The 12,936-nt window shown below is 46.2% G+C and overlaps 1 protein-coding gene across 3 annotated transcripts in view; it reads left to right on the forward strand.

Moving 5' to 3' along the window:
- LOC309694382 (xenotropic and polytropic retrovirus receptor 1 homolog) overlaps nucleotides 1-10,606 on the forward strand; it is a 39,243-nt gene extending 28,637 nt beyond the window's left edge. For 2 of the 3 annotated variants that reach the window (XM_082514447.1, XM_082514449.1), the window contains exons 7-16: nucleotides 1,136-1,217; nucleotides 3,774-3,863; nucleotides 3,979-4,076; nucleotides 4,196-4,375; nucleotides 4,470-4,632; nucleotides 4,707-4,901; nucleotides 5,031-5,194; nucleotides 5,396-5,535; nucleotides 5,676-5,897; nucleotides 6,717-10,606. In XM_082514447.1, the coding sequence (XP_082370573.1) occupies nucleotides 1,136-1,217; nucleotides 3,774-3,863; nucleotides 3,979-4,076; nucleotides 4,196-4,375; nucleotides 4,470-4,632; nucleotides 4,707-4,901; nucleotides 5,031-5,194; nucleotides 5,396-5,535; nucleotides 5,676-5,897; nucleotides 6,717-6,771 (1,389 nt within the window). In that variant the 3' untranslated portion in view covers nucleotides 6,772-10,606. The remainder of the gene's footprint in view (nucleotides 1-1,135; nucleotides 1,218-3,773; nucleotides 3,864-3,978; nucleotides 4,077-4,195; nucleotides 4,376-4,469; nucleotides 4,633-4,706; nucleotides 4,902-5,030; nucleotides 5,195-5,395; nucleotides 5,536-5,675; nucleotides 5,898-6,716) is intronic. The other variant, XM_082514448.1, reaches the window with a different exon arrangement.
- Nucleotides 10,607-12,936: the final 2,330 nt, after the last annotated feature.

Raw genomic sequence — 12,936 nt, forward strand, 5'->3', positions numbered from 1 at the left:
GCATGACGCTCAGAATCTGCCTGCAATGTAGGAAAAGGTTGGGGTTACACTTAATGCCAATTAAAGCACCTATCAGCTCAAATCACATGTTCCCACCCTCCATGATGGACTTTAAAATACGGGAAAGTAAAGGCCTTAGAAATGGCAAAGACCTTTTTGTAGCTGGGGTTGTTGCCTCGTTCACGCAGCTCCTGAAGCTGTTTAATGATCCTCAGCAACATATTTTCCACTATTTACAAATTCTCCACTTTGTAAAGAGCCGATTTCCTTCATTTCAGGAACTACCCGAGGAAACGTCTTTGGATAAAATGATTAATATGAACATTCATAAGAGATTAAAGGAATCTGCGCGATATTATTAGAGATCCTTCTCTCTCCATCCTTAAAGCACAGGGGCAGAGACCCTGGGATGACTCTGGCGATCTTCTCTCCAGAGGCTTCACTCTTCTTCTGTGTGCCAGGCATGAGCTGCAGTTCAAGGTCCTACACTGATTACATATCTCCAAGGAAAGGTTAGCCAAGTTCTCTGCAGGAGCTGAGCCCGGTGTGACAGATGTAAAGCAGCACCAGGTTCATACTTTGTGGATGTGCCCCGATCCTTATGACTATTGGCTGTCTGTGTTTAGCACCCTTTCACAGATATAAACGTTAAATGTGATCCTCGTGCTCTAACGGCTGTCGTTGGGATGATGCCTGAAAACATCACTCTGCCAAAATACTCTTCACTTCTGTTGCCTTTGCTTCACTCATTGCAAGGCGCCCTATGCTTTGAAGATGAAGCAGGAAGCTCCTCCCACACGTGAACAGTGGCGTGCAGAGCTCGTCAGGTTTTTGCATTTGGCAAAGATGAGATGTACACTGGCAGGTTCCTTCTCAGGACCGGATAATATCTCTATATCACCATCATAGTTAACTGTACACTGAATGTCCCTTATGCATTTAAATATTTGTGTTTGTTGTTTGTTTGTTTTCCTTCTTTCTGTTGTCTTTTGGGGGTGTTGTAAATACTGAACAGCAAAGTACTGCATGTTCGAAGTGTTGCTGTTAGCTGCTGTGACTGAAAATAAAAGAAGAAGCAGAGCTGGTCGCGCTGCACAGCTGTGCAGGTGCTGTAACCGTGTCCGTGTGTCCACAGCCTGCTCCTGCCTGGACCACCTTCAGAGTCGGCCTTTACTGCGGAGTCTTCCTCGTCTTATTGGTCGTTGTGGTCATCACAGGTAAAACACAGTGACCTTTGTAACACTGAAGTGTCTCGTTTATACTTCCTGGAATCTGACTGTGTTTGTGGACAGGCCAGAAATATGTAAGTGTTATTCTGGTCGTCATGGGACGCGCGTGTCACAGGTGCTGTTTTAACCCAGACACTGGGCAAGTTTCAGACGGCTTTACAGTTTCTTCTGATAGCTTAAGCACATTTTTTGTAACTATTGGCTAATTTTGCAAAACTCTTCACACAAATAAGAAAACCTGTCACCCAATCATCAAAACATTGTAGTTCTCTTGCAAAAGCAAACACAGCTAGATTAACTCCTCACACCTTTGTAAAAATGGTGTTTCCGTATCAAACAGTACACACAAGCCATCATCTACTAAGCACACAATGCGCCAACTGCACACTGATGGTATGAATACAAAACACATCTGGCTTTTGCTTTCTCTGTGCACAAGGTAGGCTATGTCAGTTTGAGCTCATACTTCTGTCATAGATCCATAAGCATAGAGGGATCCAAACTTCAAGTACTGGTGTTTATTCAAACACATCAAAACAAACACAAGTGTTCATTTCCAAGTATAGGATTATTTGCAATCGCCATAATGACTATATGGGTTACTTGGTCTGCAGTGAACATGCTTCCTCTGCCCCAGCATCTGGTCATCTAGCAATTCTGTACAGTAACAATTTCAGTAGTTTTACATCAATGGTATTGGTGTGTTTCTCATTGGCATACGGCAGTGCTACAGATCTTTGTGTGAAGTGACTGTACTCACTGATTCTCATTTCAAGATGTCCTTATGGTGCTTGCAACAGTGTAGCGGCTCGAGTTAGGCTGGACCCGTTGGCCAGCTACCCTCAGGGTCATTCCACGGTTGATGACATGGTCCACTATTGTAGCTCTGATGTCATCAGCAATTCTATTTCTTACTCTTCCTACCCTTCCTCTCCCCCCTCCTCATCTTCCTCTCCCTCCTCCTCGTCTTCCTCTTGCTCCTCCTTGTCCTTGTCGTCCTCTTCATCCTACTTCTTCACCTCCACGTCCTCTTCCTCGGCCTCCTCTACTTCTCACTCTTCCTGCTCCCTCCATTGTACTCCGCACACACAGCTTACCTGTATTATAGTGCTTAGGCTGATTGCAAAGTGAACTAATTATCTAAAGAAGTTTCCACATGTGAAAGTGTGCCAGACAGTTGGCAGATTAGTGTTAATGATAGCCATACATGTGTATACTTTTGCTAGGAGTGTGTTGGAAATTTGGTAATTGAGTGTTGTGCAGTGAATTGTGCCTACAGTCTTGCAAAGTGTGTGTTACAAAATTGCAAACTGAGTGCAAAGCAGTTTTTGTGCTTTTAGTTTTGTAAACTCAGTGAGTGGTTTTGCTATAAGTCTGAATAGTTTTAGAGATTGTGCTACAGGAATCACAGTTAGAGTTTAAGCATTCAGAAAAAACTGTAATGCTTTGGCTCAGGGCTGTCACACTGTGGGCCACAAACAGCCCACGGACCAGTGACGCGCCCCCTACTGTCAGTGTGAAGACGTCACATATTGAACTGTTTTTCTACACGATAAAGAAAGAAACCTGTCAGCACGACTCTTTGGATTTAACTGACATACCCGTCCAGTTTTTGTCTCCTATAGTAGAAAGTCCAGAGTCCATTATTATTATTATTATTATTATTTCTATAACAATAATAATAATAATACTTTATTACGCCACAGGAAAAAGGAGACTTTTGTGAGAGAAGGGAGAAATAAATGATTCTGGAATATCAGCATCCTGGTGGGAGGTGAGAAAGATGGAGCAAGCGTGACAGCACTACAGCGGTCTGTAAAGTTAGTGTTACTACAGTCGTATTATTAAGGCATCAGGTGAGAATGAAGAGAGAGACTAAAGTATACACCACAGTAACTCACCAGTAATACATTTCTGTGAATGTGAGGAACAGTAGTGTGTAAAGTTGTGGAGGGAAAGACCAGTGTTGTTTATGCAGCACCCTAACAGGCGCCTCAGGGTGCTGCACATTGTAAGGTAGACCCCACAATGACACATGCAGAGAAAACCCAACAGTCATGTGACGAGTGACAGTGGAAGGAAACCTGCAGTAGGACCAGGCTCAGGCTCCTTCCTGCTGACATCAGAAACAAAGATTTCATGATTTCCACAGGAACAGGCAGGAGGTCGTAATTATGAGTGAGCAGCACACTTCCACCTCTGATAAGCATCTTAAATCTGCACAACAACGGGAGCAGAAGAAGGACGAGCAGAGAGATGATTGGCCTTTCTTTGTATTCACTTGTGTTGTTGTGATTGTTTAGTTGTGTTTTGGGGGTTTTAGGGTGACTTGTAACAGTATCCACAGGAAACAAATGACTGACGTGCCGTCCCATCCTCCAGTAGAACCATCATGAATGTTGGTTTCCACTTGTTGTTGTGCAGATAAACAAAAGTCTGTTTGCAGACATGCTGCAGACTCCTCACATCAGGCACTTTGTTTTTGCTCTGTGCAGTTTTGCTCGGTATTGATGGTGCTGTCTCCTGATTGGTCTTTGTCATTAGTAGCTGTGGGGACAGATCGTTCTGATGTTTGGCCTATGGTCCGAATCTACAGAGGAGGCTTCCTGTTAATAGAATTCCTCTTCCTGTTAGGTATGGACACACAGACACTCTCACACTGTAGCTTATGTGCCAAGTTTGGAGTCGAGTTAGTCATCAACTCATATCAGAGACAGGAAGTTAAAAAAACAACTCTTTTGTCTTGTAGGCATCAACACTTACGGCTGGAGGCAAGCAGGCGTCAACCATGTGCTCATATTTGAACTGAACCCCAGAAACAACCTGTCCCATCAGCATCTGTTTGAGGTCAGAGGTCAGATTGAACCAAAGAAAGAAGTCGTGTTCTCATAGAGATGATTTAATGATCTGTGGGCCGTGGCCCCCTCCACGGGGAGAGGATGCTGACTGAGTCATTGTGTGTGCAGATTGCAGGTCTGCTGGGGGTGCTGTGGTGCGTAAGCCTGCTGTCCTGTCTCTTCAGCGACAAGATCCTGGTGCCGATGCAGGCCAACCCTCTGGCTCTCTATGGGCTCTTCTTCCTTTTCCTCATCAACCCCTTCAAGACCTGCTACTACAAGTCACGCTTCTGGCTGCTCAAACTTCTGGTAATGGCCCTGACCAGAGTCTTTACATCATACCTTTTGTGTGGTTAAGCTTTTATTCTGAAGAGGGCTCTTCCTGTGACGTCTTCCTCCGCAGTTTCGAGTGGTGACTGCTCCGTTTCACCGCGTTGGCTTTGCAGACTTCTGGCTGGCTGACCAGCTCAACTCTCTGGTGGTGGTGCTGATGGACCTGGAGTACATGATCTGTTTCTACAGCTTTGAGCTGGACTGGACCAAACACAACGGGCTCATCAGCAGAGGTGAGGCTCCGAGATGCTCGCTGCTCACGCGCACGTGTCGGAGCAAACCGGTGGCTAAATGTCGTCCTCTTCAGGTAACGATGTGTGCAACTCGTACTCGTATGGCGTTCGGGCGGTGATCAAGTGTCTTCCTGCGTGGTTCCGATTCGTCCAGTGTCTGCGCCGTTACCGTGACACCAAGCGGGCCTTCCCTCATCTGGTTAATGCTGGCAAATATTCCACCACCTTCTTCGCTGTTACCTTCTCCGCCCTCTACAGCACACACAAAGGTAGGCTGACAGATGCCGTGTTATGAGGCAATGCCATCCTGAGCTCATTCTCTCCTCTGTGTTGTTATTATGGGATGGAGCTCTAATGGCAGGCTGTAACTGGAGAACACTCTGATGTCCCGCCCACAGACGCAGGCTCGGAGGCCCAGATCTTCTTCTATCTGTATATTGGCTGTTTGGCGCTGAGCTCGTGTTACACTCTGGTCTGGGATCTGAAGATGGACTGGGGACTGTTTGACCGCAACGCTGGAGAGAACACCTTCCTGAGAGAGGAGATAGTCTATCCACACAAGGTATTACACCACACAAAGAAGCTGCAGCTCCTCCTGTGGCCACTTTACAAAAGTCGGTGTCCAAATGTCAGGACTTCAGGCTGAACTAAGCAGGCTTGCTGCTGCTAACCCTGTCATCCACAAATCAACAGCAGCACGTGTTGTTATGTAGTCACACAGCATGAATGTGAAGCGCGTGCTCTGTTGTGCGTCCTCCTGCAGGCCTATTACTACAGCGCCATAGTAGAGGACGTGCTGTTACGCTTCGGATGGATCTTAACGGTCACCGTCACCACGCTCGTCACGTTTGACGGCATCTCTGACATCTTTGCTACAGTCCTGGCCCCGCTGGAGGTCTTTCGGTACACAGAGTCTTTTTTCTTTATTCATCCCTTTGGTTTTTCTCATAGTTCATTCCTAACTTTGTGTATCTGCAGGGCCTAGATCAGGAAGTGATAAAGTAACAGAAACTCAGTAACGGGTTAATGTGTGATCCTTGTAGGCGCTTTGTGTGGAACTTCTTCCGCTTGGAGAACGAACATCTGAACAACTGTGGTGAATTCAGAGCCGTCAGAGACATCAGCGTGGCTCCGCTCAACGCCGACGACCAGACCCTCCTGGAGCAGATGATGGACCAGGAGGATGGCGTGAGAAACCGACAGGGCAAGAAGAGCTGGAAGAGGAGCTACAGTATGAGCCTGCGCAGGCCACGCCTGGCCTCGCAGTAAGTCTTTTCCCCGTCTGTCTGTCCTGCTGAGTGCAGGCGTGGGCCCCTCAGTCACGGCAGAGGAGACGCATGTTTCATCAGCGTGCACAGAAGGCCGTCGACCCCACGTAGAACAATGTAGCTTCATGCAAAACAGAGAAACTGCAACGTCATTTATTATAGATACAGTCAGCGCAGTGATCTGTGGGGGGGTTAGCTCGTGGTCCTGCAAAGGTTAGCTATCTCAGGTAGTTGTTTACTTGCATAGCAATCTGTTTCATGGTAAAACCACAGCCTGATAACCTGTGAAGACCTCTGGTTATTATGTTCACACGTAAACCGCTGACTCAGAAAACAGATGATTGGATGTTTAGAGGTAAAATCTTGTGTTTGTCTCAGGTTTAAAGCATTCAGTCATTCTGTGATTGCAGAGGAACATCACAGACACATGTGGCGGCGCCTCAGTGTGCAGAGGCACCGCCACATGTGTCTGTGGCAGCTAAAGTGAGAACTGAGTGACGCTGGTGATCCACGGGCCTCCTGCAGCCTGATTGTATAGACAGTATGTTTGATGCCACCTAATTTACACAGTGTCACCATTTAACAGTGTAGATCCCAGTGCATACATATCCAGTATAAACATATTACACAAGGAAGATGTGAAAGCAGTGTTGAAGCCACACGACACACGGCTGCGTGTTCAAAGGGCCGTGGCTCCGACACGCGTGTCGCAGCCACGGCTGTGCGAACACGCCTGAGACAGACGACATTAGCTCAGTGATCAGTCGTGGACTTGAGTTCCCACTTTAAGAGCTTCCTTCCTGTTTCTCCTTTTAGGTCCAAGACTCGTGACACCAAGGTTCTGATAGAGGACACGGATGATGACTCCTGACATCAGGCCACGCCCCTCGCCTGGGTCCAGAATTTATTCAAAGGAGGAAACTCCACCTCCTAACTGAGGATTTACCCAGAGAGTGGGCGTTGAGCTCCCAACCAGGGATGAGTTTGAAGCTCGTACCTACGTCATCTTGTTTTTCTCTGCTTGGGTTCAGGACTGCTCGGACGGATGAACTCTGACCTCTTAAACAAACAACCCAGCTACGTGTCCAACCTGCTGTCAACACTCCCCGATGGTGGGCTTATCACTTAAACTCTACTTTACCCAGGCAGCCTCCCAGAGGTGGATTCTTAAACTACACCCACTCCTCCACCGCTGCTCGGGCTCTTCTCGAAGCCTCAGCATAGCACGAGTGAAACACCAGTGACATTTTCCATTTCCCAGTGCCGTCTCAGTGCCACACCACTCCCATACAGGGAGAGGCCAACAGTTTAAGCCTGTTGCTGTCCTTTGGCCATCAGCATCCCCCGCTCCCAGCATCCTGGAAACGACTGGGCAGAGGCCTGTAGTAGGTTATGTAGTAGCTGCAGAAATTAGGAACCACCCTGTACTTTGCCCCTCGGAAGGAAAGCAAAAACACCACAGGGGTTAAAACGAGTCCTCCTCAGCAGACGGTGCTGATGGACATCTGGTAACTGTGGCGTCCCCGTGCTGTTCAGCTTGATCACTCAGTCATCACAGAGCTGCCTACCTGCACCTTACATGCTTTAGAAACATGCACTTTGTAGGAGCGTGAGATGGAGGCCCATCATGTCTCGACACACGGACGGTGATTTTAGTGTTTCATCGTTGGTGGACGTGCAACGCTCAGCCATTATTCACTATAAGGAGACAGAAACGTGGCTTTTTCTTTGTACCTGTTGTTGTAAATGTACCACGGACCAAAGTTCAGTGTGTGTGGAAATATTTAGTGAGTGCCACACAGGAAACACACTGTGTAGTGCTGCCGGCTGTTCAGCTGTGGAGAACGACCATCATCCTGTCGTAGTTCCCACTCACCCGCCCCGGGAAATGGTTTGAATGTACATCACATTATTCGTATAGGTGTAGATCTGCCACCTCGTCGGGTTTGAACAAACTTGTGTTGTCCCCTGAATTCGTGATTTGAAAACCTGAAGACTGTTTGAGTAGAAACAGTTGGTTTGTGCAACATGTCGTCTTTGGGCTGGTTCACTGAAATATGAGGGTGGAGACGAAGGCAGAGGTCACCTGTCTGTCATCAGTGTCTGTCTGTCAGCAGGTGGTGTACTGAAACCTGCTTGGCTACGTGTATGCTAACTTGGGCGTGACTGGGCTGAAGCTTGACAGCAAGAAATGCTGCTCTGAAACAAAGTGTGTGCAGCACGAAGCTGTGAGTCTTAAGAAGGAACAGTCTTAGTTGTTGCCTTTTTGACCTTCCTGCAGCAGGGGAGCGATTCCTGGTTTGTGCGCCATCATCAACAGGTCGCACACATCGGTCTGTTTTCACTGCTCGTTTCTGCCTGATGATGTTTCTTAGAGACGGGACAACACTGGAGGAAAGGCTTTCCTAAACGTTGCTCTTCACGTTCCAAAAGTCGTCAGCTCCCTTTTGCTTCGTGCTTGGATGAGATCGCGTCTGACGACAGCTTCGACAAAGTGTTGCTGTCTGTGCTTTCATGAGGCGGCGGTTCGTTTTATGTACTTAGTTTTAATGTTGTGTGCATGCATTTGGAAGTCCTGGCGTGTGATGGCCTAAGACTTGTGTGCACTTTTTTACTTTTCTCTGCGGAGCCTCGTTGTGATGTTTCTGTTCTGCTGTATTTGCCTCCGTACAGACTGAGGCTCTTTCAATCCTCACAATGCATCCAAATACATGTTTGCGTCTTAATGTTTTACATTTGGGAAGTTCTGATTTGGATCCTCAGTTTATTTCTCAGCTGAAATAAGAAGCACGTTAGGCTATCGTCGGATAACAACATTCCCATAGTTTCTGTTTTTTCCTTATTATTGAGCTAAAATAAAGACAAATAGATTCCATAGTATATAAAAGTTTGTACGTCTGATGCTAATTATCATTTATGATCACCATCACACGCTGTCTGAGATTTGTCCACCACATTAAACATGATTCCACTTCCAGTCACCAGATTAAAAAACAGAGCGTGCTCCCTGATTGGTCGGTGAGTGCTTCCTGTTAGCTGTCATGTTGCTACGTGACTTCCCTGTGATTGCCAGGGTTGCTCGCAGTTTGCCTGGAATATGCTGACTTAGCAGTTTTCTAATTACCTCCGAGCTGTGGGAAGTGTGTCCCGTCTGGAATTGGAGAACTTTTTCCTTCAAAGTAAAAGCTGCGCCTCAACACATTTAAGGTGCAGCTATTACTCTGAAGGTGAACGTTGTGTTTCCAGTCGCACTTTTCACATTATCAGTTCTGCAGGGGGCGTGGCCAACAGGTGTGTGCAGACACGTCAGCATCTTCCATGCAAACTGCAGACTAACAAGCACTACATACCTGTGACCAGGTTCACCAACCAGCTGCTGGTGACCTGATGGTCACCTGACCCGACCGTGCCGTGAGGCTGACGGGCTGTCACCACATGGTCACTTTTTATGAAATGAAACAGTAAAAATGATCTGCAGAGACCATGGCTGTGCTAGCTGTTAGCTTGTGACAGGAGGTGTAATGCTTCAGCCCGACTGACTGATTTTACTGCATCACTTTTAAAATGCCTCCGTGTAGCTGACAGTCCAGGATTGGACCAGGATATGATGCTTCTGTTTCCCAACTACAACATGGAGCTCTGGCAGGTTTGAGTATGTAACAGTGTTCATACTGGCTCTATAAATGTGGAGTCAAACCGACCTGATGGTGCGTTTCCCTACATCCTGTGTCTGCTTTCAGTTTCAGCGAGCGCTCCGGGAGCTCGTCTGCTCATTCCTCACGCACACATTCGTGCACTCTAACATTCCCACAGCGACCCTTTGAAAACCTCGTTTCCTGATACGTTTCCAAGCATTTGCCGACTGTAGCTCGAGCTCAGGGTTCATGTCCGTCACAGACGCACTGAGCGTGACAGGGTCGTCCTCGGGTAACCATCAGAGAGCAGCACATGTTCGTCCGACACAGTCGCTCCACCCAAAGACGAGTCAGTCCCGTGTTCGTACTGTTACTTTGTAGCTCCTCAGGTTTCACATTGACACACAGATTAAAATACAGTGAAGCCATCGATGCATTGTGAACAGTGTGTTTCACATTGGCAGGAGAGTGGGAGACGCAATGTGATGAAGATTTTGTACTCAGGATATTGTGAGCACACTTGCACCTTAACATGCTAACTCACGAGCAGCTGCGGAGCCCCGACTGCGCGCAGCCCCCCATCACCCCGCGTGCCCTTTCCGTCTGTTTGCCTCCTGTTGTGCATCCCAGTCCAGGACCAAATAACATGTTGTGATGCAGAAAGTCTAAGTTGGGCTTCTTTTCATGTATTTACATTGAATGCATCAGTTGCTTCATGATTTCAGCTGCAGGCTGACTTGGCTGTAGCTTTATTTTACACTCCGTTTTTATAAACCTGTGAGACTTTAAAAATGTTTGATGTTATGACAGACAGGTGACGCCCTCCACCCTGATGAAGCTGCCCGGCAGTAGAGTGTAGGCCTGGGCCACACTTCACTATGATGTTGGGATTGTCAGAAGCGTGCCACCAAAAGCCAAATCGAATGTTTGATCTAGTTTGTGATTTTCCCCTTTTTTTGTTCACATATTTTAATCCATGTTGAAATTTAAATGTTAATTTTGGTCAAAATGTTTTGGATGACATTATACATTTGATATGTTTCACGGTTCAAATAAAACGTTGTATAGAGACCTGTGAGAGTCGATAGCCTAGAACGGTGGAATCTGCTGTTTTGGAGAATGTCTGAACCCTCGGTGATTTCCCAACATTTCACACTGGACAGCTGACTCTGAACAACATGTCAGTAAAAGGAGATCAAAGGTCAAAGACTTGAGATTCTGTTGGTTTTCTCCTGGGCAGGAAAATGAGGTTGTCTACACAATATTAGCTGGTCACTCTGTCAGGTATTTTCCATCATCTTGGCCAAGAGCTATGTTGTGTTAGGTGTGTTCTTTGACCATATACTGTACATAACAGAAGCATGTAACCTCTACAGTTAGTGAAGCATCACTTCCCCATTCACCCATTTCCTTATCCTCTTGTCCCACCTGGGGGAGGTCCATAACTGGGCTAAAGGTCATTAGCTTAGCAGCCAGATGTCACATGGACCGAGGGGTGATGCACACTCAGACAGTAGTGACTTATAAGTCACACAGTAAGACATGCCTGGATTTATCTTCCTCCTGGATTCTAATGGAGACCGTGATGAAAAAATGAATCTCGTTTTGTATTCGTCAGTGTGTGAAACTAGCCACTGGGACCATGAACTCATCAGGAAAATGTTTACTGTGGATGTAGCTACAGTGATGTCACCCTTTGAGCCAGGAGTTTCTCACTTTTCCTGGGCCACTGGTTTGCAAAAAACCTGAGGCGGGGCTGGGGGGTTCTGATTGTCATCAGCCAATGATAACACACTTTGAAACGTAGTATGACCAAGATTTGCAAACTAAATTTTTTTTTTTTTATTACATTTGACCCAAAAGCAGTGAATGAGATCATAAACTGGGTATGAAGGTGTGTGCAGAGGTGGAGGCCGCCACTTTCCCAGCTCTGGGAGGCTTTTTGCAACCACAGCTATCGCCATCTGGTGGCCTAAAATAGAATGCAAGTTTTTAAGCACTTCTGCTTTAGCTTAATTTTTCTGACACAGATGCCATGCCCAGGTTTTATCTGTCTAATCCCCCTGTGCTGCCAGCGAAGGATCGAGGTTTGTGTGTTTCAGGTCACACTGTATGTCATCTGGACCCAGCATTAGACCAGCACAGAGGATTCTGTCAAGAGCAACACTTTCAACAGAATTGATTGTGATTGGATGCTAAGTTGTAATACTCCTTGAATGAAACGCATGAAGATTTCTGTAGAGGAAGCAGCACGGCTCGTCACTCCCAGGTGTCTTTTTAGCTGCAGTAACAGGTAAACAGGGTTTTTATGAATGAACTTTTGCAAACTCATTTTCCTGCAGCAGCTCTGAGTTTTCTCTGAGGCATTTATTCTTCAAGCAGCGGGATCTTATTTTTCTCAAAACCTTTCAACAGTTTGGTAACACTCCAGTCTGCGTGGAACCCTTACTGGCCGGTTCTGTTAGATCCATTATCATCCTCCAAGAATCTCCACACCAATGGGTCCGCAGCATGGAACATTGCACAGGACAAAGATCGAGGGACACATTTGAATGTATTTTTACACCAAAAACGTGCATTTTTTGGTGTGATTGGTTAAAATGTGGAGTGATCTGAGACACTAACCTTCTAAATGTGGCACATGAAGAAGGTTGGCTCGAACTATCTTGGAGACCATATGGATGAAATAAGATTTACACAGGAATAAAGCCCTAATCGGGCTCATCCCCAACTACCAAAACAAGTGTGGGTTTTTGTTTGTTTTTTTACAACTGTAAACACTTTTAATTTGCATTGTGACCCAGAACCATTTGGTTTTACATTATATATGGATGAACATACTCATTAGAAGCATTGTATAATCAAAGACTGATCTGTGAGTGTTGTCTTGTATGTACAGTAGTAGCGTAATGCTACAGGGGCACCTGGTTCACCAACTCCTGTTACACGTTTTTCAGTAAAATGAGCTAAAGCTGTAACTTGTTTCTGACTGCAGATCTTTTTCTTCCTCACATTTCAGTCTCCTTCACCCCTGAGCCTTCCTGGCTGAAACAGAACCACCACACGGCCACAGACCAAATCTAAGTTTAGATTGTGTCGGCAGGTTAAGATACAGCGAGTTACAGTAATCCAGCTGAGATGTAACCAGGCATTGATGTTAGTTTAAGTTATTTTTAGAAATGAGCTACAATGGTTGCAAAGATTTCTGATTTGATTTCTAAAGGCACTATCAACATGAAATTATCACCACATGTCAGTAACAATCCATCCAATCCACACATGCAAAGAAATCAAACCATAGATATCCATAAATTATGTGCAATAACGAGAAATGACACAGGGAACAAGTATTGAACATCCATCCATCTTCTTCCGCTTATCTGGGACCGGGTCACGGGGCC

This window comes from Aulonocara stuartgranti (assembly GCF_965226115.1).
Source record: "Aulonocara stuartgranti genome assembly, chromosome: 18".
NCBI lineage: Eukaryota > Metazoa > Chordata > Actinopteri > Cichliformes > Cichlidae > Aulonocara > Aulonocara stuartgranti.